This window comes from Periophthalmus magnuspinnatus, chromosome 18 (assembly GCF_009829125.3).
Source record: "Periophthalmus magnuspinnatus isolate fPerMag1 chromosome 18, fPerMag1.2.pri, whole genome shotgun sequence".
In the NCBI taxonomy this organism is placed as follows: Eukaryota; Metazoa; Chordata; class Actinopteri; order Gobiiformes; family Gobiidae; genus Periophthalmus; species Periophthalmus magnuspinnatus.
The window spans coordinates 5,527,449-5,555,394 of NC_047143.1; the positions used below are offsets into that span (position 1 = coordinate 5,527,449).

Below are 27,946 nucleotides of genomic sequence, written 5' to 3' on the forward strand. Positions count from 1 at the left end.
TGACCCTCTCCTCTGCTCCTCTGACCCTCTCCTCTGACCCTCTCCTCTGCTCCTCTGACCCTCTGTAAATGTTGGTAAAATCACACTTTTGATACAAATATTTAAAAATGCATATTCTGTTTCGTGGCACCATTCACAAACAAAATCACATTATCTTTTCAAGAATCACTTTGTCATTTGACTATTTGACATATTTATAACTGCTTGTCTAATGAACATATTTTTACAGATATACCTTTGACAGTAGTATTATTATTATTATTAGTAGCAGTAGCAGTAGTACTAGTAGTAGTAGCAGTAGTAGCAATAGTAGCATTCGGTGTTTGCTTAGCCAATACTCATCCTTTGTTTACATCAGTGCACCCACATGGCTGCACTGTTATGTGTAAGGTGCAGAGGGGGTGTGACCTGTGGTAAAGGGGCGTGGTTTGTGGCTTCAGTGGGCGTGGTCAGTCTGCAGTATCAGATAGAGGCCTGACGCAGCTCTCACTTTCACTCACAAACTTTCAACAACGGCAAAATATGTGTGTGTTAACTCATTTTATTTGGATTATGTGTGCGTGCAAAGATATGTTATTGTTCTTAGGATGTTTCACTCTGTCGAAGAAGCTGAACCAAGTGATATTTATGGTTTAAGAGCGGATCTGCAGGTTCACCGTGAGTAATTTGAATTGTACAACACTGTGCAAGAAAATAAAGAGCTGCAGAAATGGCCAGTTATTATTTTTGATGTACAATATATGATCTTTGTGGACCATACCAAGATTGAACCAGGGCTGAACCAAGACTGAACCAGGACTAAAACAGGACTAAACCAGGACTAAACCAGGACTGAACCAGGACTAAACTTTGGACTTGACTTGGACTCAATGACAAACCCCATTGAAGACCATAATTGCACTAAACCTAAACTCCACAGATGTAATGTGTAACTGGAGTGTGAACAGTAGTTTAGCATCATATAAAGACTAACCCCAGATCTGTGCACTCAGCCTATGGAAAGATATACTGGCAAAACTATGTAAAGATACAACATGTAACTTTTTACTATTTGCAGGACTAAACAGGGGTAAAGTGGGGCTAAACCAGGACTAAACAATGGATAAAGCAGGATTAAACTGGGACTAAACGAGGATTCTACCAGAGCTAAAGCAGTTTTATAACAGGACTAAACCAGTAACAAACCAGAACTAAACCAGGACTAAACTAGGACTAAACCAGGCCTAAAACAGGACCAAACCAGTAACAAACCAGAACTAAACCAGGACTAAACTAGGACTAAACCAGGCCTAAAACAGGACCAAACCAGTAACAAACCAGAACTAAACCAGGACTAAACTAGGACTAAACCAGGCCTAAAACAGGACCAAACCAGTAACAAACCAGAACTAAACCAGGACTAAACTAGGACTAAAGTAGAACTAAACCAGGACTAAACTAGAACTAAACCAGGACTAAACTAGGACTAAACCAGGCCTAAAACAGGACCAAACCAGTAACAAACCAGAACTAAACCAGGACTAAACTAGGACTAAAGTAGAACTAAACCAGGACTAAACTAGAACTAAACCAGGACTAAACTAGGACTAAACCAGGCCTAAAACAGGACCAAACCAGTAACAAACCAGAACTAAACCAGGACTAAACTAGGACTAAACCAGGCCTAAAACAGGACCAAACCAGTAACAAACCAGAACTAAACCAGGACTAAACTAGGACTAAAGTAGAACTAAACCAGGACTAAACTAGAACTAAACCAGGACTAAACCAAGACTAAACCTGAACTAAACCAGGACTAAACCAAGACTAAACCAGGATTAAACCTGAACTAAACCAGGACTAAACCAGAACTAAACCAAGACTAAACCAGGACTAAACCAGAACTAAACCAGGACTGAACCAGGACTAAACCAGAACTAAACCAGGACTAAACCAGGACTAAACCAAGACTAAACCAGGACAAAACCAGGACTAAACCAGGACTAAACTAGGACTAAACCAGGACTAAACTAGGACTCTGCTTGGTCTAAACAAAGACTAAACCAGGTTTTCAATTACATTTCTAAACACTAAAATAATACAATTGAGTTACTTTTCTTCTTTTTAGTAAAATGTTGTCGAGCGACGTGGAGGACAGGAAGCCGGGCGCGGAGGAGGAGTCAGAGGTGGAGGGGGCGGAGCCTGTGCCGCCGTTGCTATGGCGAAAACGTGTTGTTGAGGACGACTCGGAGCTGCAGGCCGTGGCGTCTTCTCCCGATGGACGATTCTTAAAGTTTAACATCGAGATCGGACGAGGATCTTTCAAAACGGTTTTCAAAGGCCTGGACACAGAGACCACGGTGGAGGTGGCCTGGTGCGAGCTGCAGGTAAAACACAAAAGAGGCGGTATTATGCAAATTGTACTTTTTTTTTTTAGAGCTTTATACCATGTTATAACGTTATTCCCTCATCAAAAACATGCCTGAAGAGGTTTTATGTCATCCATGCATGTTTGAGTAATCTAGCGATCTCTCCTGGGCCCTATTCGAGTCTGTACAAAGCTCCGCCCACAAGTCTACATCACCCATGCTCCCATTTTTCATACATATACAAAAACAGGATACAAAACAATACACTACGACTTCACAAACCTGACGGAATGTGCAGTAGTTTCATTAGCGGGATTGTGTTCAGAGCGTTGAAACTGAAACTGAAACTAATTAAACATTTAAATACACTGCTTTTGGGGCATATTTAGCTTTCAGAACAATAAAAAGAAACATGATGATCTAAGTATGTTATGTGTTTGCAGTTAATCCAACATAGAAGTGAAATTATTATTAAATTATTCCAGGTTTTATAGTTAAACTTTAAAAACACTGATAATTATTTTATTTTATGTTGATTGTAAATTGTAACTGATTAGAAGTTTTCATAGAAATACCAGAGGCGTGTCTTATCTGGAGTTTATGGGTTTATGACGAGGACGAGGTCACTATTTATGTATTAGATTTACTGCACTTTTCAAGACGATCAAAGTTCTTATATGGTCCCTGTGTTTGGTCACGTCTGATCAGGAAGTTTCACTCACACTGGAGCTGAACCATTTGTCTAACTGGGATTTTTCTGATTGTGATTATTTATGTTTTAATAATGGGATTCTGTTCAAAGTTCAGTGGCACCGAATTGTGATTTTGATTCGATTGCAGTTAATCGGATGCAGAGCAATGCATTGTTAAAGTTATAAATGGTACAGGAATTAAACCACTAACCCCATGGTTTGTGGGCAAATCTAAATATACACTTAAAATGTATTTGGTAAGGTTTATCATTTACCATTGTTCAACTTCACAATATGTCTTTATACAGTCTAATCAAAGGAAAGGCTTAGACCTGGTTTAGTCCTGGTTTAGTCCTGGTTTAGCCTTGGTTTAGTTCTGGTTTAGCCCTGGTTTAGTCCTGGTTTAGTCCTGGTTTAGCCCTGGTTTAGCCCTGGTTTAGTCCTGGTTTAGCCCTGGTTTAGCCCTGGTTTAGCCCTGGTTTAGCCCTGGTTTAGTCCTGGTTTAGGCCTGGTTCAGTCCTGGTTCAGTCCTGGTTTAGCCCTGGTTTAGCCCTGGTTTAGTCCTGGTTTAGTCCTGGTTTAGTCCTGGTTTAGCCCTGGTTTAGTCCTGGTTTAGGCCTGGTTTAGTCCTGGTTTAGCCCTGGTTTAGCCCTGGTTTAGCCCTGGTTTAGCCCTGGTTTAGTCCTGGTTTAGCCCTGGTTTAGTCCTGGTTTAGCCCTAGTTTAGCCCTGGTTTAGTCCTGGTTTAGCCCTGGTTTAGTCCTGGTTTAGGCCTGGTTTAGGCCTGGTTTAGCCCTGGTTTAGCCCTGGTTTAGCCCTGGTTTAGTCCCGGTTTAGCCCTGGTTTAGCCCTGGTTTAGCCCTGGTTTAGCCCTGGTTTAGTCCTGGTTTAGCCCTGGTTTAGTCCTGGTTTAGTCCTGGTTTAGTCCTGGTTTAGTCCCAGTTTAGCCCTGGTTTATTCCTGGTTTAGTCCTGGTTTAGCCCTGGTTTAGTCCTGGTTTAGTCCTGGTTTAGCCCTGGTTTAGTCCTGGTTTAGCCCTGGTTTAGTCCTGGTTTAGTCCTGGTTTAGTCCTGGTTTAGTCCCAGTTTAGCCCTGGTTTATTCCTGGTTTAGTCCTGGTTTAGCCCTGGTTTAGTCCTGGTTTAGTCCTGGTTTAGTCCTGGTTTAGTCCTGGTTTAGCCCTGGTTTAGTCCTGGTTTAGTCTTGGTACAAACTTGCTGACACATGGAGATAAGACGTTAGCGTGAGTTTGCATTTTTGGGTCGTACACACAATCTGATTGGACGAGCAGCTGCTGGCGGTGATAACAGCACACAGGCTAAAGAGGATCATATTGTTAGCACAGCAGCTAACATGGGTCTGAACCAGGTGAACCAGGAATAAACCAGGACTGAACCAGGAATAAACCAGGGCTAAACAAGGACTAAACCAGGACTAAGGGCTAGACCAGAACTAAACAAGGGCAATAATAGGGCTAAAACTAAGACAAAAAACAGGACAAAACTAGAGCTATACCAAGGCTAAACTGAACTAAACCAGGACTATAAGAGGACTAAATAAGGAGACTGCTAAACCAGGGCCAAACCCGGAGTGAACTGGAACTAAATCAGGACTAAACCAGGACTAAACCAGGACTAAACTGGACTTAACCAAGACTATAGCAGAAATAAATAAGTAGGACAGCTAAACCAGGGACAAACCGGGACTAAACCAAGACTAAACCAAGACTAAACCAAGACTAAACCAAGACTAAACCAGGGCTAAACCTGGACTAAACCAGGGCCAAACCAGACTAAATCAAGACTATAACAGCAATAAATAAGTAGGACCACAAAACCAGGACTAAACCAGTTCTAAACCAGGTCTAAACCAGGACTAAACCAGAACTAAACCAGGACTAAAATGGGACTAAACCAGGCCAGGAAAACTTCTTGTAACCTTCAGCATTTTGTATCTTTCCATAATTTCTTCCTAGTAAACGACTTTGCCTCATTTGTCTTCTATGACATTGAGTTTGTTTTGTCAACTCTAAAATGCTATATTTACGTTAGCAGCCCCAGTGCATGATGGTACTACAGCCCCAAGCGAAGTCTGAATGAAAGGTTTCAAATGGAGGTGACGAGGGGCTAACAACTGTGTGGCAATAATGATCTTTTTATGTGTCAAAATGGAGACAAAAATTGGCACAAGGTTCACGGTCATGTTAGCTTAAAAGTTGAGATACATTTTTGTTAGTGTTTTGATTGTAAACCGCAGAAAAGATACGTAGAGATAGGACTCAAATTCAAGGATCCAATCTCTAAAACATGTGTGCGTCAGCATTTTTATTCATCCAAACACAGTTATACAGACCTCTGCACTCAGAAAGAGGGCGGGGCCTTTGTAGCTCTACGGGAGATTCACAGTTTTTGATAGAAATTTCTAAACTTTTGATCCACAAATGTTGAAACTTATCGGCTCCGCAAACCCGCCATATTGATCTTATGACTTTAAAGTTATTTTTGGGGTTAAATATTAGCCAATCAGGGCACAGAACACAATGCACGTTCATACACTGTAAAAAAGCATGTAAAATTGCACCCAAAAAATCTGCGAAACAGCGAGACGGCGAAAGGTGAACCGCGATATAGCGAGGGACAACTGTATTATCGTTTATCGCAATGTTTCTCTGTAGCAACACATGTGCGCGCTTCAAAATTTGTTGTTGTGGCAGGTCTAGTGATTTTACATTTCATGTTTTGATAGAAGTTAGCATTAGCATTAGCATCACATGTTGTCTCTGATGATTTATAGAGATTATGCCGGAAATGCTTGGCCCAATTGCCTCTCTGATTGGAGCTACGCGGCTAACGTTGTGCACAGAGCTAGTTACAGAGATATTAACCATAAACCAGGTTAACAAATCTGCAATCTGACAGTTACACAGCAAATTCCACCGTTGAATGCTAACCTTTCTCCAGCTAAGTTTAAACTATAGGATTCTACAATGCGCTAATGTCACGTGACCGTAGCCCGTTAAGACCATAGACTGTATAAAGAAATGTAACGTTACTCACTCAGCTCCAGTCAAATGAAGCTCATCAAGGCTAGCAGTTATAGCGGCTAATTTAGCGGCAAGTTCCATATTTGGAATTCCGACCGCGAGTATCATAGCAACCAAAGAGCCAATCCGGAGCGAGGCTGATGAAAGTAATTCCGCTTCTGGTTTAGCACAGAGTGGACACTTAGCAACGCTGTCATTTAAACCTGTTGCTAACGCTAACGGGAGTGACCTCAGGGAAAGAAGACGCCTGATTTGTCTGTTATTAATGTTCACGGACACAACAGCGAAATAAAAATACCAGAAACATGTAGAGCGGGTTAATACGAACATTTAATATGAACAGAGAGAGCGGTGATGAATTTTCAATGTAAAGTGAACCGGAGACAGAGTCGATTTAGCCGGAAGCGCGTCAATGATCACTTCCTGGTTGGCTAGCAGCTTAGCTCCGTCCATTTATATATACAATCTATGGTTAAGACATTGTCAAACACAAATTTTCCGTCACTCCTCTGAGCCGTCCTCTCGTTTTAGCGTAGCCAGGTCATCAGCGGCGTCTCCTTTTCTGTCCTTAACCAAAACAAAACATACTGAGTCCAGTGTCAGCCCCGTCACAGCTCATAAGGAACAGTTTGGTTTATAACGGTCATATCCCGTCACGTCACTGGAGCAGTTTACACAGGCGTTTAGAAGAAGACTCAGGACACGTAAACACAGCTACGGGACTTTTATAATAATGTCCTTTATCTGTCATATACTCAGGACAAGGGCTAGAAGGTTTAAGGGAGAAAATGCTGTTTTTTGGTTAGTTTTTGTTTGTTTTTTTCTTCTGACAAGCGTTGCATTTGTGATTTGTTTTAATAATAGGATTCAAAGTTCATATTTTAAACATGTTGTGAAGAATTAAGAAAAATACTGAAACTTAAACTGTCAAACTAATACAAGAATCAAAGTAGTGGTAGGCTAGTAGTAGTACCAGTACGTTGTTATTTATGCTAGTAGTAGTAGTAATAGTAGTGTGCTGGTATAGTAATAGTAGTAGTACGCTAGAAGTTGTAGCAGTAGTATACTAGTAGATGTAGTAGTATGCGAGTAGTTGGAGTAGTAGTACACTCGCTGTAGTAGCAGTGTGCTAGTAGATCTAGTAGTAATATGATAGTAGTTGGAGTATCAATAAGCTAGTAGTAGTACACTAGTAGTTGTGGTAGTAGTACGCTAGTAGTAGAAGTATGCTAGAAGTTGTAGTAGTAGTAGTAGGCTAGTAGTAGTAGTACGCTAGTAGTTGTAGTAGTAGTACGCTAACAGTAGTAGTACACTAACAGTAGTAGTACGCTGGTAGTACGCTAGTAGTAGTAGTAGTTGTAGTAGTACTCTAGTAGTAGAAGTACGCTAATAATTGTTATAGTAGCGGGAGTACGCTAGTAGTTGTAGTTGTAGTTGTAGTTGTAGTAGTAGTGCACTGATTTACTACTGAGGACAGATGACATCACATGGTTTTATCACAGACAGGTTTCAGTCGTAGGATCATTCACCCAGTTTTTATCAAATAATATAATATATAATATCTAATGAAGTAATGTGCACTGTTGGCATGCTAGTTCATATTAGTATTACTGTACAGCTCCGCTCTGGTCTCTGAATGTTGTGGAAAGTGCTTGTAAACTCATCATGGTGAATAATTAGCATGTTAGGATAAAAACCTTTTAAAATGAACTAGTTCTGTTTTTCTCATTTTTAATATGGTAAAAATCAACCTACTTGTGACTCACAGCTGGTCTCGTGTGATTGGCCGAACCCCCTGTCACGTACTGTCCCGTGTACTTTCAGACCCAGAGGTTGTCCCGCGCAGAGAGACAGCGCTTCACAGAGGAGGTGGAGATGCTCAAAGTCCTGCAGCATCCAAACATCGTACGATTCTTCGACTCCTGGAAGTCCAACGCCACCGGAGCCAAGTGCACCGTCCTGGTGACCGAGCTCATGACCTCAGGGACGCTCAAGACGTGAGTGTGTCTGGGGAGTAGAAGAAGTACAGTAGTAGTAGTAGTAGTAGTAGTAGTAGTAGTAGTAGTAGTAGTAGTAGAGGTTGTGTGCTAGTAGTAGTTGTAGCATGGTAATAGAAGTAATAGCAGTAGTAGTAACAGTAGTGGCAGTAGTAGTAGTAGTACACTAGTAGTTGTAGTAGTAGTAGTAGTAGTAACAGTAGTAGTACACTAGTAGTAGTAGTACACTTGTAAATGTAGTAGTACGCTAGTAGTAGTAGTAGTAGTAGTAGTAGTAGTAGTAGTAGTAGTAGTAGTATAACGCAAGTAGTAGTGAGATAGTAGTACTAGTCGTACGGTCGTAGTGGTAGAAGTAGTACGCTAGTAGTAGTATTACGATAGTAGTAGAAGCGGTGGTAGTAGTAATAGTAGTAGTAATCGTAGTAGCAGTAGTAGTAACAGTAGTAGCAGCTGTGGTAGTAGTAGTAGTAATCGTAGTAGCAGTAGTAGTAATAGTAGTAGCAGCGGTGGTGGTGGTAGTAGTAGTAATAGTAGAAGTAGTACTAGTGGTAGTAGTAGTAGTAGTGCTAGTGGTAGTAGTAGTGCTAGTGGTAGTAGTAGTAGTAGTGGTAGTAGTAGTAGTAGTGCTAGTGGTAGTAGTAGTAGTAGTAGTGCTAGTGGTAGTAGTAGTAGTAGTAGTAGTAGTAGTAGTAGTGCTAGTGGTAGTAGTAGTGCTAGTGGTAGTAGTAGTAGTAGTGGTAGTAGTAGTAGTAGTGCTAGTGGTAGTAGTAGTAGTAGTAGTGCTAGTGGTAGTAGTAGTAGTAGTAGTGCTAGTGGTAGTAGTAGTAGTAGTAGTAGTAGTAGTGGTAGTAGTATGCTAGTACTATGCTTCACAGCAAGAAGGTTCCAGGTTCGACCTGGTTCAAACCTGTCTTTGTGACGTTTGCATGTTCTCTCTGTGTCTTTGTGAATTTCACTCTGGTTCCTCATCGACTCAAAGCTCAAATCTCCTTTAGCTCATCGCTCCTGACAGGGCATCTGATCATTTCTAAGTATTTCTTTTAAGTGAAAAAACTATATTTGAACAATATTAATTTTACCCACCCCAATCTGTATTAACTAATATCAGCCTCACAGACTTTATCCTAAACTTTACTGTGTCCCTTTTCATTGACCTTTAACCCCTGTCCTTGTTGTAGTTACCTGCGCAGGTTCCGTCAGATGAAGCTGAAGCTGCTGCAGAGGTGGAGCTTTGAGATCTTAAAGGGTCTTCAGTTCCTCCACTCACGCTCTCCGCCCATAATCCACCGAGACCTCAAGTGTGACAACATCTTCATCACGGGACCCACAGCGTCCATCAAGATCGGAGACTTAGGCCTCGCCACGCTCAAGAAGAACTCATTCGCCAAGAGCGTCATCGGTGAGACGCGTTTAAAGACGAGTGAAGCAGATTAAATTAGGCTAAAAACAATAGACGCTACTCAGGAAGGTGATCCGCTGCACTGTGAAAGACATGTAAGCTCTGAAATGACCAAAATACGATAATATGGTTTACAGAAATGCTAAAAAAATTAAAATAAATAATAATAATAATAATAATAATAATAATAATAATAATAATAATAATAATAATAATAAAAAATAAATAAATAAATAAATAAATAAATAAATAAATAAATAAATAAATAAATAAAAATTAAAGATTAAAAAATAAAAAATTAAAATTAAAACAAATAAATAAAAAAGCGGTACTCAGGAGGGTGATAGGGATACGATAATATGATTTAGGGAAATGCTAAAAAAAAATTTAAGATTAAAAAAAAAAAAAAAAAAAAAAGTAAAAGCTAAAAACAACTAACATGCTTATACGCCCTTACTGATTCTCAAAAAAGACCCAGACAGCACACATTTCACATTTCGTTCAAATCTGATACATACAATGTTGCGTTCACTGACCCCTGTTTAACTTCATGTTTCTGTCCATGCTGCGTTCAGGGACCCCAGAGTTCATGGCTCCAGAGATGTACGAGGAGAAGTACGACGAGGGGGTGGATGTTTACGCTTTCGGGATGTGCATTCTGGAGATGGCCACTTCCGAATATCCGTACTCCGAGTGCCAGAACGCAGCCCAGATCTACAAGAAGGTCACCAATGTAAGACTAATGCGTGCTATTAAACTAGTAGTAGTAGTAGTAGTAGTAGTAGTAGTAGTAGTAGTAGTAGTAGTAGTAGTAGTGCTACCAACTCCCCTAGCCCCTCCCACCTCCGATTTTCCGAAATACTACTAGACATCAGTAACGTAGACAGCCTCTAGTGGTGATATGTGAGAATACAACAGGGGGTCGGCCACTTAAAGTACAAATGGTAGTTTTAAAGCAACATTATGTAACTTTTTTAAATGTGTTTACGTGACAGGCCTCTGTTTGTGTATTTTCAGGGAATCAAACCGGACAGTTTCAACAAAGTGAAAGTTCCGGAGTTGAAGGAGATCATTGAGGGATGCATCCGACCCAACAGCGCTGAGAGGTGAGCTACTCTAATCCGCCACCTGTTTGTCTCCATGGAGATGTTTTTGCTTTACCTGGAATTTTCTACAGTATTGCATAAAATTTTTCTGTCAGCATGGAGACAGCTCTGTGGAGAGGCGAGCCCACACACACGCTTTTCGATGTATTTTGTGCAGTAAAAACACCTGTAATTGAAATACGATTGTTGTACATTCCGTATGTTTATTGTGGCAGGTTTACAGTGCAGGACTTGATGGAACATCCTTTCTTCGAGGAGGAGCTGGGGGTGAAGGTGGAGCTCGCAGAGGACGACGACGGCCAGAAGGTGGCGCTAAAGCTGTTACTGAAGATGGAAGGAAACAGGAAGCTGCACGGGAAGTACAAAAACAACAACGCCATCGAGTTCCTGTTTGACATGAACAAAGACAGTCCTGAGCTGGTGGCGCAGGACATGGTACGACGCCATTACCCAGTTTGAGTCAGTGATCAAATCTGAGTCATGATAGTCATTAGTTTGACTTTATTTTCATGTTCCTCACCAGAAATGGTAAACAATGCTCTCTGTCAGTTTAGTTCGTCAATCATTTAAGGTGAATTGACTTTGCAAAACAATTTATATTAATACTACACTCAAATAATTTGGCTTTCAATTTTTTTTAAATGTAGCACAAAGGAAACAAATAAATCAATTGAAGAAGTCACAGCAGAACAAGAGGAAAAATGAAACTTTAAATCCAGCTGAAAGAAAAGCACAGTCGCCTGACCCTGCACAAATGCACTAAGTGCTTCTGCACCTTTTTCACATTATTCTCACTAAAACAGGCTGAAGTTCGTCTATCGGCGTCGTCATGTTTGTTTTAGTTTTTTTGGAGCTTTGTCTTTGGCTTCTGCTCAAACTTCACTGCTGCTCTGTGAACCTCACAGTGGGAATATGTCAAGATGGATTCTCGTGAGTTTGTCACAAATATCAAGAGAATCCATGTTACTGCACAGGGTTAAGCTAGCACAGGGTTAGCATAAATGTAATGTAAACACAGTATGATATCCATGAACCTCCTCTGTGTTTTTAAAGTCCTGAAGCTCTGTGTTTTGAGTAAAAGTATGAATACAGCTGGTCAATATTACTCCAATAAAAGTAAAAGTAGCTCATTCAAATGATTAAACTCATGTTAAAATACTGCATTTTGGAAGTAATTTTCAGTGTTTATGACATAGATAAAGGGATTCTATTTCAAATTCAGTGCTACTTCATGTATTTTTGTAAAACTATAATAAATATTTATTACAGGTACTACCCCTAAAGTATGAAAACTGTCATATGCCCTTTAAATGAAACTCATAATTTGAGAGGGAAAACTGACCCTATCTGACAATGGTATACCTTCTTTCTTGTTTCCAGGTCATCTTAGGCTTTGTGAGTGAAGCAGACTACAAACTTGTAGCTAAAGCCATCAGGTACAGAGTGTCTGCTATCAAACGACAACGAGACAAGATGCAGCGATTGGCTGATGATGATGCCAGTCTCCTCGAGTCTACCAATCAGAAGTCGGAATCTCCACAAAGCCCGCCTTCCACTCCTGTTACTCAAGTAATTTTTGTTTCTTGGTGTACACATTGAATAATAAACACGTTTTTACACCAAATAAATAATTTGACTCTCCAGGACATGCCTTCAGTTCCTTGGTTACAGGCCCCGCCCACAGGGTCCAACTTGAGCCCATTGGATTCTGGGATTAGTAGTCTTTCCAGCAGAACAAATGTGGAAGAAGAACGACAGCCAAGCTCCATTGCCTCCACTGCATCTATCGCCTCAAGTAAGACTCCAGACTTTAAAGGTTTAAACGTTAAAAAAACAGAATTAGTTCATTTTAAACAGTTTGGAGTGGTCCAAAGTTATTCCTCATTTATTTTTTTAATCCATGATACACGTAGGATTCTGCAGAGTCCCGAATCTATTTTGGCTCAGATGAAAAAAACAACAACAATCCATTACTTTGCTAATCTGATGCATCAATCAATTCCTAATACGCAATTTTCCAACCCAGAAATCAGTGGACTTGTTTGTTTTATTAAGTCATTTTATATCAATATTCCAATTTAAAATGTCCAAAATATAACATCATAATCCATGGGTGTCGTTGTTTATAACTATATATCAGACACAAGCACAATCTTCATTAAACTTCCTCTCTTCTTCTTCTTCTTCAGCTGAAAGTGGGTCATCGGTTTCCTCTGGTTTGTCGAGTATCGCAGAAGCCACGCCCTCTCCAGTCTCAAACCCCGCCTCTCCATCACAAAGCCCAGCCTCTCAAAGCGTTAACCCCGCCTCTCCAGTCTCAAACCCCGCCCCTTCGTCGCAAATGCCAACTCCACCCGCAAGTCCCGGCCCTTTCATATTAAACCTCGCCTCTCCGCCTAAAAACACCACCTCCTATTTGTATAATCCCGCCTCGCCTCTTTTAAATCAATCCCCTCCTTCCAGACATACCACATCTTTATCGTACAATCCCGCTAATCAAGCCCCTCCCTCCCGAAACACCACTTCTTTGACTTATAATTCCGCCGATCAAATTCCAAACCCCGCCTCTCCTCAACTAAAGTCTCCTCCTCCCATCAGAAACTCCACCTCTTTGACATATAACCCCGCCAATCAAATCATTAACCTCGCTCCTCCTCCAATGAACTCTCCTCCTCCCATCAGAAGCTCCACCCCTTTGACGTACAACCCCGCCAATCAAATCATTAACCTCGCTTCTCCTCCAATGAGCTCTCCTCCCAGCAGAAACTCCACCTCTTTGACATATAACCTTGCCAATCAAATCACTAACCCCACCCCTCCTCCAATCAACTCTCCTTCTCCGGTCAGAAGCTCCACCTCTTTGACATATAACCCTGCCAATCAAATCACTAACCCCACCCCTCCTCCAATCAACTCTCCTACTCCGGTCAGAAGCTCCACCTCTTTGACTTATAACCCTGCCAATCAAATTCCAAACTCCGCCCCTCCGTTGGCGTTGGTGAGCCCGGTGCCACAAATAGACCCCGCCTCCCTGCTTGTAAATTCTGCCCCTCCCATCATAAACCCCGCTCCCATATATCCTCCTTTTCTTGCCCTCTTTCCTCCAATCAAACGCACGTCCAAACCTCCTCCTCTGCCTGTGCTCCGCTATCCCAAAGTGAGCCGATGTGATCCAAGTCTAGTAATATGTTGGTGACGTCACTTCTACAAACAGAATTCTATTTTACTTTTCCATAGAGCATTGCTGTTTCCCAGATTCCCAAGCAAGTGCGAGGCTCTGTGAGCGAGTTTTCCTCACCTGTGGACAGGTACTAAGGATCTATTCAATAATTCTGACTGTTTTATGGTTTTATTATTATTTAAAAGCTCAGATGACTGCTGTATTTTAGCATCATTTATGACTAAAAATAGCAAATAGTTTAATAATAGTTACTAACATGATTTAGGTATTTATTTAGAGACACTTGGGTGCCCTCTTATTCTCATGGCCTAAAGTGTAGAATTGTGTTGGCAGCTGTCCAAAATTATTCACATTCCTAACAACTAGCATGCTAACACTGCACCAGGCTACTCAGCTACTTGGACAGAAATCAGGTACAGCCACTTCTATGTCTTGAATTTCCATATTTGTTCTTAGCTCCGCCTCCGACGTGATGTCCGGGATGAGTGACAGGGATGACAGCCAATCAGAGCACAGCATCCAGATGAACCGCCGCGCCCAGGCCAAGGCGTTCCAAAAGCGCGCACGCCTCCGGATCACTTCCCTGTCGGAGCGCGTGGTGGAGTGTCAGCTGTTCACTCACGACAATAAAGTGGTCACCTTCAAATTCGACCTGGACGCGGACAACCCAGAGGACATCGCATCGGTCATGGTACTGAGGACACAGCTTATCCGACTCGGTGTGGTAGAAATCCCCAGTAGCATCAAATTGAAAATGGCGTCTGGACGGGAGCCAATATTTTCTCACTATTACTGTGCAGTTTGAAGCCTAAATTTCATGATTAAATACCACGATATATTCCTTAAATCTGTGGAAAGTAACACAAAACAGTTATTCAAAATTTATATTCTAAAAATGTCCCATCCATAGACTGTACTGTATATATAAATCAACATGGCTAACCTGCTAGTCGCTATGTTCCAAATAGAAAATGAGGCCCTCTCTGTGTAACTGCTGCTGTCAGACTCGTCATTTTGGTCTTAAAATGTTCGTATTAACCCGCTCTACGTGATCCTGGGGTTTTTATTTCACTATTGTGTCTGTAAATCAAGATATGAACATTAATATCAGACAAATCAGGCGCTGAGGTTGCTCCCGCTGGCGTTAGCAACAGGTTTGATTGACAGCGTTGCTAAGCACCCGCTCCCTGCTAAACCAGCAGTTCTGACGGACTGGCTCTTTGGTTGCTGATACTCGTAGTCGGATTTCGAAATATGTAAATCGACACCAAATTCGCCTCTATAACTGCTAGCCACGATTAGCTTCATTTGACTGGAGCCGAACGACTACTCTGTTTGTTTCCATGGAGATGTTGCCTGGAATGATACACAATACTGCATAAACTTTATTCAGCTACAGATTTTAAAAAAAAGGAAGAAAAATATTGTCCTTTTTGCTTCACCTCTCACCTGCTTGTCTCCATAAAGACATACGTTTAATGCCATACTGTGGTACTTTCCCGGCAAATAAATAATATCTCGAACTCCAATTTGAACTGTCTTTTTAGGAACTGTATTGTGTTTTTAGATCCACAGAGACTTTATTCTGAAACCTGAACGAGACGCGTTTATCGACCGCATGTATGACATCATCAAGAGGGCGGAGTCTATGAACCAGCCCAGCCCACTACAGGAAGCAAGGGTAAAGATTTACATTTTAAACAGGACAAATCATCTCAGTTCATCCATAAATGTTTTTTTTTTTTTTTTTTTCTGTCCTCGTTCCAGCCAACTCTACCTCTGCATCTTCAAGCCGAGGCGCGGTCCAGGTCCCACTCCTCCTCCTCTCTGCCGGGTACCATTTCAGGATTATATTTATTTTAATGTGCCTTTTTTTTATTTCTCATACAAAACCATAGTCATTGTGAACACTAAAATATAATATAGATGCACTTAATGCCATTTTCTGGAACATTCTTGTCAAAAGCCAGATCTCGTGTCGTGTCTGAAGCTAAACAGGACTGGGCCTGGTTAGTATTTAGATGGGACTGTTGTTGTGTCCTTAGGCAAGACACTTCACCCACATTGTTTTGATGAATGTGGCGTGTGAGTGTTGGTGTTGGTCGGAGGGGTCGGAGGGGCCGGTGGAGCGGATTGGCAGTCTCAGTTGTGTCAGGCTGTCCCAGGGCAGCTGTGGCTACAATATCAATGAGCGTGTTGAGTGAATGAAAAATGCACAAATTTGTAAACTGATTTTGAGCGTCTGGAAATAAAATAGCAGATTGACACAAGTCTGTTAAATTTTTATACAATTGTACTTTAATTAGGCTTTGGAACAGTTTAGAAAATCACTTTTTTTTATCATTACCTAATTAATCTAAACCAACTCTGTGTTTCTAGAAATGGCTGACTCTGCTCCGGCTTCGATGGGCGGAGACTTCTATGTGGACAGAGAGGCCACGCCCCCTGTGAGGTCGCTCAGATCTCAGTCTTTTCACACCTCCTCAGGTAACTAAATCTGATCAAAATACATAATCCTATTCTACTAAACGAACAAAATCAGAGCTGAAAAGTCCTTCATTCATTCAATCATTTTATTTATTTTAAAGGGCCCGTATTACGCTATTTTCTGATCTGTGTTATAATGTTTTTTCCTCATCACAAATAAACCTGGAGTTGTGTTTTTGTTTCATTCACACATGTTAAACACACAAATCCTGTTTATTTAGGTTGAGTTCTTCTCTCAAACAGAAAATACTCTGTTCCACCTTGTGATGTCATCATGTGGTAATACAGGAAGTGCTCCACTGTGTTTTTAAACTCCAAACACCTTCATTTCTAGAATCATTTGGATAATTTCAGCCCTGGATTTCCCTATTTTTATTGAACTAAAGGTAAAAGGAAGATGTTAACTTGAAAACTACCACTTCATGACATCACAAGGTGGAACAGAGCATTTTGAGCTTTGGAGATGTAGACATAGTAATAATGCAGGGTTACTCAAACATGTGCGAATGAAACAAAACACGACTCCAGGTGTGTTTTTGATGAGGAAACAACATTATAACATGACTTAAAGCTCCAAAAAGTCAAGTTTTATGTAAAAAAACACTCTTTTTTACACACATCAAGAAACAAAAACTTAATCCAAGACACACGTTTGATCTAAACATTGTCAGAGAATCATTCAGCGGACACAATAACATAGCAAGACTTAAAACTTTCTTGTTATTTTTGAGATTTGGTGAGACATTGGCATATAGAGTCAATACGGTATTTCACAGTGGATGGAATAGCGTCAAATATTTATACAAGCACTAAATTATGCTATTCTACTTCAATGTTTTTAAAATCCATTCTCTTTTATCGCACTCGTTTTGATCACTTTCCTTCACTACACATCTACAGCACTTCAGATATTTTTGTTGGGTCCAATTGCTTCACTCCGCAACGCTCCAGCAGATGGCGCCATTGTGTCCTCTGCTGGTGTTATGTATGTAGATATTTCATAAGGAACCTGGGCCCTTTTGACTTGTTGTAAAGCTGCACTGTGTAACTTTCTCTGTTGACAAAGTTACACAGTTTACGTTTGAGTAACTTGTAATTTCCTTGGATAAAAATGAATTAATTTGTAGTGAATCATTTGACAGTTTCGTTAATTTGAAATATGTCAGTAACACATTATGATTCCGTCTTCTCCAGCCTCTTCTCCTCCTCAGCCTCCCGCTCCGTTTCCATATCAGTTCCTCCCCCAATCCCCAACCCCGCCCATTCCCCAAGCCGCGCCCTCCCACTGGCCGCACCCGGACGAGCCCATCTTCTCCCTGTCCAATGTCCTGTCTCTGGCGATGAGCGTGGCCCAGACCTGGATGCCCCCTCCTCCTACGCCTCCTCCTCCTCCCCCTCCTCCTCCCAGGTACGCCTCTCCCCCCACTCCCACCATGTCTATGCCCCCGCAACAGCACCCGTCATACAGCCAGCTACCACCGGGGGCGTCGGCGTTCTCACCTGGAGCCTCAGGACACGCCCCTCCCACACTCGGACAGGTAAAAACTCACTTGTTCTTTAAATGTTTGTTCATTTTATTTTGAAGTACAGTAATAATATGGGAATAGGTTGCGTTCACGTACGAGAATTTGATGTTATAGTTTCAGATGGAAGGCGGGGCTAATATAACTAAATAAAATGTCCAAACTTATGATCCACAAGTGTTGAATCTTATCATTATGTGTTTGGGACAGTATGAAGTAAGACAGCTGTAAATAAGACGGGCATGTTAAATTAAAATGCATATTTATCTGTATTTGTGTATGAAATGTATTTTGTATTCATATTTAAAAATCACAGCATTTCACTTTCACCAAAATATAAAATACATGAGTGATTTCTAAACTATGACTGTATTTTGAATGTATTTTTTAAGCAGAGACTGGCTCTGGATGAAGAAAAACACTGTCAGTTTTGCCTTATATTGATGTATTTATTGTGGATTTTTTTTACAACATTGAAGTTTTTGAATTACGGTAAATAGATTTTTAAATTTTGATTCATTATTTTATCTGGGTCTCAGGAGAGTTACTGCTGCTGCATCACATACCAACATGTATTTAAGACGTAACCTACACTGCCTGGCCAAAAAAACTTCGTTGTTCTGCCTTTAGCTTTGATTACGTCGCACATTCGCTGTGGCATTGCTTCGATTTCGCTTCTGCAACGTCACAAGCTTCATTTCCATCCAGTGTTGCGTTAATTTTCCACCAAGATGTTGCATTGATGATGGTCGAGTCTGACGCTGCACAAAGCTTCTCCAGCACATCCCAAAGATTCTCAATGGGGTTAAGGTCTGGACTCTGTGGTGGACAATCCATGTGTGAAAATGATGTCTCATGCTCCTGATCCAACTCTGTCACAATTTGAGCCCGATGAATCCTGGCATTGTCGTCTTGGAATACGCCCGTGTCATCAGGGAAGAACAAATCCATTGATGGAATAACCTGGTCATTCAGTATATTCAGGTAGTCAGACTGTTGCTGAACCTAGACTAGACCAACTGCAGCAACTACAACGTATTTGCTTAGTTAAACCCAGTTGGCAATGTTTTTTGGGGGGGCAGGCAGTGTTAAGTTTAGCTCACTAGGTAAAGTTTTGGACCTTGGCATCATGTCCCCTTTAAAAAAACAAAACAAAAACATAAATACGTTATTATAGATCTGTGTACGGTCATTTAATTTCCGTTTATTGAGCCAAAATAATCTGCTTTTTGCCCGTGTTTTCCTCATGGAGCAGCAGTAACTCTCCTCAGGATAGATAAAACAACTAATGAAAATTAAAAAAAAAAAAGCCTGTTTAACTCAAAAACTTCAATGTTGTAGAAAACATCCACAATAAATACATCCTTATATGGCAAAAGTGACTGTTTTTCTTCATCCGGAGCCAGAGCAGCCTGATCCATGAGTGTGTGATCGACTCATGTCAGTAGAGTCACGCTGACAGTTTGAGCACAGCTGTGATTCTTATTCACAAAAGAGAAAAACCTCAAACAGAAAAAGTACATTTGTATTCACAAGTTTAGAAATCACTCACGTATTTTACATTTTATTTTTGTCCCGTCTTAGAATTGGCCCCACAAACTTCTCGTATTAATCTTATGCCTTAAAACACTTTCAGCTGACAACAATGACGTCCTTTGGGTTGAATAATGCACCATTTTCTGAAGATACTGTTCACTTTTGCTTATTTAAACCGACAGAGAAGTTAAAGTTAAGTTCTGACCTGCCTCCAGCTCAGTTTGAAACCAGGCTGTAGCCGTCCCATGATTCCAAAGTTAGTTATTACTCTATTTCTATCATAGTGCCAAGTTTGGATTGTGCTTTCAAACACGCACTACTGTCCCATTACTCACACTGTTTCTGTTTTACTGTGACATAACAAACACAAGCGTCTCACCGGCCTGTTGTTCTTCGCAGCCCCTCAGCCCTGCGCTCCAGTCTAATTTTACCTCCACTCCAGCCTCCTCAGGTGAGTCATGCTTTACACTAGAAACAATGGAAATTACCGATGCAACTGTGTCTCTGTGAAAAGGGCACGTATCTATATGACGCACTATATTCACTTTTTAGAGCTTCTAGTGTTGTCCAAAAACGTACCTGGAGTTAGATTTTGCTTAATTTTGTTTCATTAATCCATCAATCCAAAGTCGTTTTCGTCTCGGTTTGAATTTTACCTGGATTGTCACGTCATAGGTAGAAATAGTATGCAGTTTTTAAGTCCGTATTTCATTTCTAAACCGTTTTGGAGCATTTCTATCAGCAGTTTGTGTTCATTACAGCTGCGTGCGTACATTAGCATGTCTGTCACGTTGCTTAAAGCGCATTTGACATGTTTTTCTAAATTTGGATTGGTGGGATAGGGCATGTGGTAAATACGTATCATACTTTTACATAGGTTAAGTGGTAACAAAAGTTGAGAAGAAAAGTACAAAAATGCAGGAAGTAGGGCTGAGTTCAACACGGAAAACTTCATCTAAAATCCAGACAATTCATGAGGGCTTTTTTCTGACAAATTTATCCATTTGACAAAACAAAAGTTATCACAGTTTATTACCTAACTACTTGGATCCTTGTTGGTTCACGTTAACAAAATGGCTGCTGGGTAAAAGTTAAGGAATTACCTCTACGTACGTCACATCTGCGGCTCCTGCGCAATCAGGAAGTAAAATTATAGATTTCACCAAGAGGGTCAAACTAGGAAAATGGGTGAAATGGGTCGTTTAAACTGTCACTTTGAAATGACTTTTTTTTCTCTGTTTCGTTCTCTTTGCTGCTTTACATAAGTATTATAATGAGATGCCAAACCAAGCAAGTACTGGAGCATGTTTAAAGGCCAATAACTGTAGAAGATAATGCATAAAATAAACAAAATGTCCTTTAATTTAACAGGTTTATAAGTTTAACTAAATCTGATTAAAGACACTATATTACAGAAAATGACTCTTGTGACGTTTAAACCATGTTATAATGTTGCTACCTCCTCAAAAACAGACCTGGACATGTGTTTTGTTTCATTCACAAGTGTTTGAGTAACCCTGCATTATTAGTCTGTCTATATCTCCAAAGCTCAAAAAGCTCTGTTCCACCTTGTGATGTCAGGAAGTGGTAGTTTTACAGCTCCTTTACCTTTAGTTCAGTAGAGATTGGCAATTCCAAGGCTGAAATGATGTTAGTGAAGGTGGAGTTTAAAAACACAGTGGAGCACTTCCTGTATTACCACATGATGACATCACAAGGTGGAACAGAGTGTTTTCTGTCAGATTTGTGAGTTAAACATGTGTGAATGAAATAAAACACAACTGCAGGTCTGTTTGTGATGAAAAAACAACATTATAACATAGAAAATAGCGTAATTTGGACTCTTTAAACACTAATTTCAACTTTTCTTTCACTGTTTGTTTTAGGCTCAAATCCTGGAAGTGACGCCACGACGACGAACAAACCCGTAAGGCGTCGCTATGGTGATATTGTGATTATATTGACATTGTTTTTTTATTTTTACTGATTGTCTTTTGCAGCTCATTTCTCCTCCTCCGTCTCCTTCTCAAAGACTGTCTCCACGATTATCTCCTATTCAAGAAGGTAGGCCACAGGTTAAAGCCACACTCTGTAACTTTTCTGAAGGCTCTGTCACCTGCTTGTGTCCATGGAGATGATGGCATTAAACATATCTGTCTTACATTTATTCTATTACAGGTATGTTCATTACAAAAAAAAACAAAAAAACATCTCGCAAAACATTCATAATTACGCTTCTCCACAGATCTGACCTGTAACTTGGCCTGGTTACATCATCTGGTTGTCTCCATGGAAATAGATAAGTTAATGTCATATAAAAAAGGTGTAATATCTCCATGGAGACAAGCAGGTCTAATGTGTAATGACGTTTTTGGAGGTTTCTACCACGTTATAATGTTGTGTGCATGTTTCAGTAATCTAGGGATCTCTTCCAAGCTCTACTCAAATCCTCTTTACGGTTAGCAGTACGATTATGTACAAGGCTCCGCCCCTAAAGCCTCCACATTTTATAAATACAGTGGTCCCTCGTTTATCGCGGGGGTTACGTGCTAAAAATAATCCACAATAGACGAAATCCTTATCTGAAGTCAGTAGAGAGAGAGGAAGAGAGGGAGGGACAAAGAGGGAGGAAGAGGGAGAGGGATGGACAAGGAAAGAGAGACAGGGAGGAAGAGGGAGGGACGAAGAGAGAGAAGGAGGGACAAAAAAGAGAGATAGAGAGACAGGGAGGCAGAGGGAGAGATGAAGAGAGAGGAATATGAAAGAGGGAGAGAGAGGGAGGAAGAGGGAGAGATGTAGAGAGCAAGAGAGAGAGAGGAAGAAAGAGATAGATGGACAAAGAAGTAGGGAGAGGGAGGGAGAGAGGGACGAAGAGAGAGAAGGACAAAGAAAGAGAGATAGAGAGACAGGGAGGAAGAAGGAGGGATGAAGAGAGAGAGGGAGATGAAAGAGGGAGAGAAAGGGAGGAGGAGAGAGATGAAGAGAGAAGGAGGGAGGAAGAGGGAGAGGGACAAAGAAGAAGAGAGAGAGAGGAAGAGAGAGATGGAGAGGGAGAGAGAAAGACAAAGAAAGAGAGATAGAGAGACAGGGTGGAAGAAGGAGGGACGAAGAAAGAGAGGGAGATGAAGAGAGAGCGAGGGAGGAAGAGAGGTATGGAGAGAAAGGGAGAGAGAACTACAGTGGTCCCTCGTTTATTGTCGGGGGTTACGTTCTAAAAATAACCAACAATAGGCAAAATCTGAAGTATCAGCTTTAATTTTTACAATTATTCTCTATGTTTTTTTTGCTGTAAAACCCCTCACCACACACTTTATACACTTTTCTCACACAGGCGTTAACATTTTCTCACATTTCTCTCTTGTTTAAACTCTCTCAAAGTTCAAACCTTCGTAGGCGCCTTTGTCAGTGCAAAACGTTTTATCGACATTGTGGGTTTTGTCGGGGAGAAAACTTGCAAACATACAGCACTTCAGAGTCACTATACACTACAACTTCACAAATCTGACGCGATGTGTTGTGATCAGAGCGTCAAAAACAAAAGTGAAACCAATTACATGTTGTTTTCTGTGAATTTTGCATTTTCAAAACAATAAAAGGTAAAATGCGTTTTCATTTTCATATTTTTAACAGTAAAAAAGCCAGAATTTAAAGTGGGGCGTTTCCAAGTCTCTCTCTCTAAAGACAACGACAATCGACAGCTGACCCAACCCACTCCCACCCGACACTCCCCGCCCCCTCGGCATTTGACCCAATCAGAGAGCAGCTCCGAGACGAGCAGCAGCAGCAGCAGTGGCCACTCACAGGTCGGCGTCGCGTCTCGGACCAATCTGGACAGAGACGACGAGGACTCGGAGGAGGGGCATTCTGGAAACGGCCAATCGCATTTCAGCAGGCACGAGACGGACTTGAGCTCCGACGAATCAGAGAGCGAGAACGAGGATGACGGCGTGTGGGCGGCGCTACGGGAGCTACAAGACAAGTATGGATAGAAATTTATATTTAAGGGAGCGTGCGTGATATGTAAAGACAAGAATCCATTAAAATCACAATAAAAAACAAATAAAAACATAAATAATCATCATAAAATTAACATTAAAGTGCAGAATAAACCCCTTTCAGTCATACACACGGCTAATCAGAACCGTTTTCAGCTGCATTTAAACATTGTCAAAGTAGAGGCCTGTCTCACATCTTCAGGGTTTAGCTGCGTAAAACTGAAACGCTGATTCGCCGTGTTTAGTCCTGACTCTGGGCACCAGCAGGACGCCGTTTATAAATAGGTTATGTTCATGTAACATCACAAAAAACCTAACAATTGCTTTGAAGGATTGAATTTTGAGTTTGGTTTTGCGCATTTCTGTCCCCTAAAAGATTAAAAAAAAGAACAAGATTATAGAGCAGCAATGTAATATACAGTGTTTAGACAAGAAATAGCAATATCAAGGTCTTTTTGTGTTAAATAGAAGTTATAAATACACGAGTGGATCTGCTGTCACGCTTTTAAAATGGTGATTAGTTATGACTCTTATTGCGTGTAATGTTTCGCAAGTGACCAGTCAGTCGCATTAGTAAAACCGGTGACGTATCCGGTGATGTGATCTGTGACTGGAACAAGCAGACTGAAGGAAACGGACGAAAGGAAACAGTCCTTAAAGGGTAGAACAGAGTGCAGTGGGGAGATATGGGGCTTCACTCGACAGCAGTGGTTCCCAAACATAATCGTCCAATCAGATTTGTTTATTTCAGTGATGCATGTGAAAAGAAGGAGGTCATTGGTCAGGTATCATATTGAACAAACTGAAACTTCTCTCTATAGAGTCCATTTAACCTTATTGTGGATGGAGCTCGGTTGTGTACCAATTGTGCTTCATGTAAATTCAAACGACATCTCAAAGCAGAGGCATGAGGCTCTTTAAATATTTTACTGTCATTACGGTAATGTGCTTATGTTGTCCCTCGAAGACGACCAATCAGAGCGCAGGTGCCGTGGGGATTCTTCCAGTTAGTTATTCAATGTGTCAAAGATAAAATACGGATGGTTATGTAAAATACAGGTAGTTGTGTGAAAAAAGCAGTACTGTACACTCCGATACTTCCTTTAACATGATTTTTATGGCTAAAAAGAATAAAACTCTACATGAGATATACCGGTCTATAATGTGCTCAGTTCTTAAAGGGTTAATGCACATTTCTGTCTCATGTGGGTTAGACTTGTGTAAAAACTACCGCACTACAACAATAAATGAAGTAATCTTTAGTTCCTTTAACCACAACACAACTGCATTAACAAACTAACCGCAACTGCCCCTCACCTGTCTCTCCTCAGACACCTGGCGCAGGTGCAGGAGCTCCAGGCCAATCAGAAGAGAGAGATCGAGCAGCTGTACGTGCGCATGGGGAAGGCGGCCCCTGCTGGCATCATGGTGCCGGCGGCCATTTTGAATCAGCGCCAAAGAAGGCTCTCCAAAACAGGACCCTACCCGGGATCCAACCGACACAACAGCCTGCAGCGCCTGGAGCACACGCTACCTGCTGGTGAGGAGGAAACACTGCACCTTAAAGAGCCTGAACCTCATTTTGATTCAACCTTGTCAAGATAAATCCTCTTTACTCATATAGTAAAAGCTTTGAAATGAGAAAAATATGAGACTAAATTACAATTCATTCATTTTCCGTAGCATTTTCTCTGTTCTCTGGTAATAATTTACACAGGAGCTAACGACAGGGTCACCTTTTACTGTCCAATCAGGGAATCATGGGAAAGTAGTGTTTTTCTGTGTCATGGACAAAGGACTAAGTGGGCGGGGCTAAAAGTTCAAACTAAAACATGTTCCTGACTCATGAGTTGAAATCAGATACAAGATATTCAAGATACTTGAGTTTTGTTGTGAACTTTTAGTCATTGTGTCATAACGTCTGGGGGATCAGAGATACAGACTCGGAGTAAGGTTTTAGGTTTATTACAAACACGTGGATGTGAATGCTGGTTGGCGGAGCGGGTAGTAGAGAGCTGGGTCGGAGGCGGAGGTCCAAGGTGGGTCCAAGAAACAGGATGTGATGAAAAACAAGAACTGTAAAAAAAACCTAACTGTACCGCGGAGGATACACTGACGATCTGACGGCGTGTGTAGGATCCTCAGTCTCTTTGTACTCCAGAGGTGGAGGCTCGATTGCTGGTCGGGTGCAGGTGTGTAGTGGGTGATGCCAGAGTCTCCTCCCAGCTCGGGGGGAAAGACAGCACAGAAAACACAGACAGACTGAGATCTTAACACATTTGGTTTATTTGTTGTTACAGGCATCATGAGGAAAAGCTCTGTGAGCGGCAGCAGCAGTGGATCTCAGGAGAGGGTCAAAGGAGTGACCTTTGCCCTTGACCCGACCACTATGGTAAGTCCCGAGAGCGCTACCTACAGGACAGAGAGAGTACTAGTGATGAGAGCGGGTCGGCTCTTTTGAACGGTTCCTCATTTTTTTAAAGAGCAGATGTTTTTTCTTTCAAATTTTTATATATTTTATCCTGATTAATGCTAAACTAACTAACTAACGAGAATCAGCTGAAAAGCAGAGCAGGCGACACAAGTTTGTGCAGAAAAAGCATATTTAACATCATAATAACAGTTTTTTAATTATTATTATTATTGTAGTGCAACATTTTATTTAGATGATGCATAATTTGAATGAATAAACTCACTCCCTCTTAACCATTTTAAACACATTTATGCTTTGGTCATGTCTATCTGTGTGATTAGTTTGTAGCTAAAAATGAGTTTTCACATCAGCGTCTGTCATATAAATAAATACTAAAAGAGCCAGTCTTTTGAACGGCTCTTTGAAAGGAACAGATCCAAAAGATTCGGATCCCATAAAACAGCCAAAAGTCCCATCGCTAATAAAGTGCACATTGCAAAAAATAACTACAAACATGACATGATATTAACTAAAATGTGTATCTTGATTTGAGAAATGTGTTTTTATAGCCTTTAAAAATAGTCAAATTCAAACTAAATTCCTCACCAAAAAACAACGTAATGATAAAAAAAAATCTTATTCCAATTATTTTGATTTAAAAAATGAAGAAAATTATTCATATTGTTACTGTTGATCAAAGTATGTATCTTTTTTTTTTTTTCCATTATTTGCTGATTTTTTTCCATGTGATACTTTTATTTTTACTTGAGTAACGTTTTACCTCTGTATCTGTCCTTTTACTTAAGTAATAAGATCAAATTCAAACTAAATTCCACCAAAAAACAACATAACAATTAAAAAAAACATGTTATTCTAATTATTTTGAAATAGAAAACAGAAATATATTGAAACAGCTCAAATAATTTCAATAGCCCATAAAAAAAATCGGACTATTTAGTTTTCACATTGGCTTCTGTCATATAAATAAATACTAAAAGAGCCTCGAGTCAGAACTAAACTCAAGCGTCCAATCAGATTTGTTTATTTCAGTGACTCATCTATAACGAAGAAGCTCATTGGCCGGTTTAACTTTTGCTTTGTGTTTCTCCAGGACACATAAAGGAGAAGACGCACACTTTACCTCAAGACTCGGAGACACGACTCTGAATCATTTAAACGTTTGTTGTGTTTTATTATCCGTGTTTTAATGTTTTTATTTAAGAACGTTTTGAGCACTTTATAAGTTAAATATTAAGGCTTTTACACTTGCCACTTTAGAGGAAAAACTACTTCTGTGAACTGCTGTGAGTTTAAGTTGTGTTATGCAAAAGTTTTCATCGGAAAACGTGGGAAAATTAAACGCCCTGTACCGTTTTTTTTTATTTGAGCAAAACGTGTCTTGATCCATGTTGTACGAACGGCTCTTGAGGTCAAAATAAGTCCGTTGTGTTTTGTCTCCATCTAATTAAGAAGCGTTTTATCGTCCGACTATCAAGAAGTGCGCGGTTAGCATGCCAGTCGTTAGCTTTACCATGACAACAACACTCCGCTTTGGTCTCTGAAAGCTGTGAAATAATTAACACACGAAAAATGGGGTACAGGGCCTTTAAGTCGCCAAAACTGCTGCTACACAATTAAATATAATGCAAAATCATAATTTATCATAATTCTGTCACTGCTACTTCCTGTTTTTTTTGTCATTTTCTTTTCAACTTCTTTCCACAAACTGCCTTTTGACTGATGTAAAACTCTGATGAATATTTAGCACAGGTTCTATCCATCAAACCATAATATAAAAACATAAAGACCTGCCATCTGCACTTTACACTTTAGGATTGATGTTGTAACATTATGAACCTGGACTGTTATGTTTGCTGCTGTGTTTGAATCATTACATCCGAGAAATAAGTCAACTGTTTCTGTCTTTTGTTTAGTTTTAGGTCAAAAATCAGTTTCGCAGTTTCGTTTTGCTCTACGAGGATTCAAAAAGCTTCATATATTTGCAGAAATCTCTTGTTTTTGTTTCTATCAACACTTTTTTGCAGCTTTTTGCCAGTATACAAAGGTGTAAGGTGATGAAGTACAAGTAGTAAATTAGTGTATTTAAGTTGAATTTTTAGGTATCTGTGCTTTACTTAAGTCAATTTTACAGTGGATACTTTTTACTTTTATTTAAATACATTTGAGAGCAGTATCTGTACTTTCTACTCCACTATATTTTTGAACAG

At 40.5% G+C, this 27,946-nt stretch overlaps 1 protein-coding gene across 1 annotated transcript; it reads left to right on the plus strand.

Annotated features, from left to right (window-relative positions):
• The first annotated feature begins 511 nt into the window (after window positions 1–511).
• Window positions 512–27,613, plus strand: LOC117386696 (serine/threonine-protein kinase WNK4-like). Its single transcript, XM_055229095.1, has 23 exons — window positions 512–657; window positions 2,108–2,366; window positions 7,906–8,078; window positions 9,257–9,477; window positions 10,053–10,210; window positions 10,495–10,583; window positions 10,799–11,018; window positions 11,964–12,152; window positions 12,228–12,378; window positions 12,773–13,740; window positions 13,821–13,891; window positions 14,221–14,455; window positions 15,332–15,445; window positions 15,532–15,598; window positions 16,144–16,251; window positions 17,446–17,789; window positions 19,710–19,761; window positions 21,197–21,237; window positions 21,311–21,374; window positions 22,941–23,289; window positions 24,637–24,845; window positions 25,606–25,697; window positions 26,830–27,613. Exons 2-23 carry the CDS (start codon window positions 2,112–2,114, stop codon window positions 26,836–26,838), a joined length of 4,179 nt encoding a protein of 1,392 aa, XP_055085070.1. The 5' UTR covers window positions 512–657; window positions 2,108–2,111; the 3' UTR covers window positions 26,839–27,613.
• Window positions 27,614–27,946: the final 333 nt, after the last annotated feature.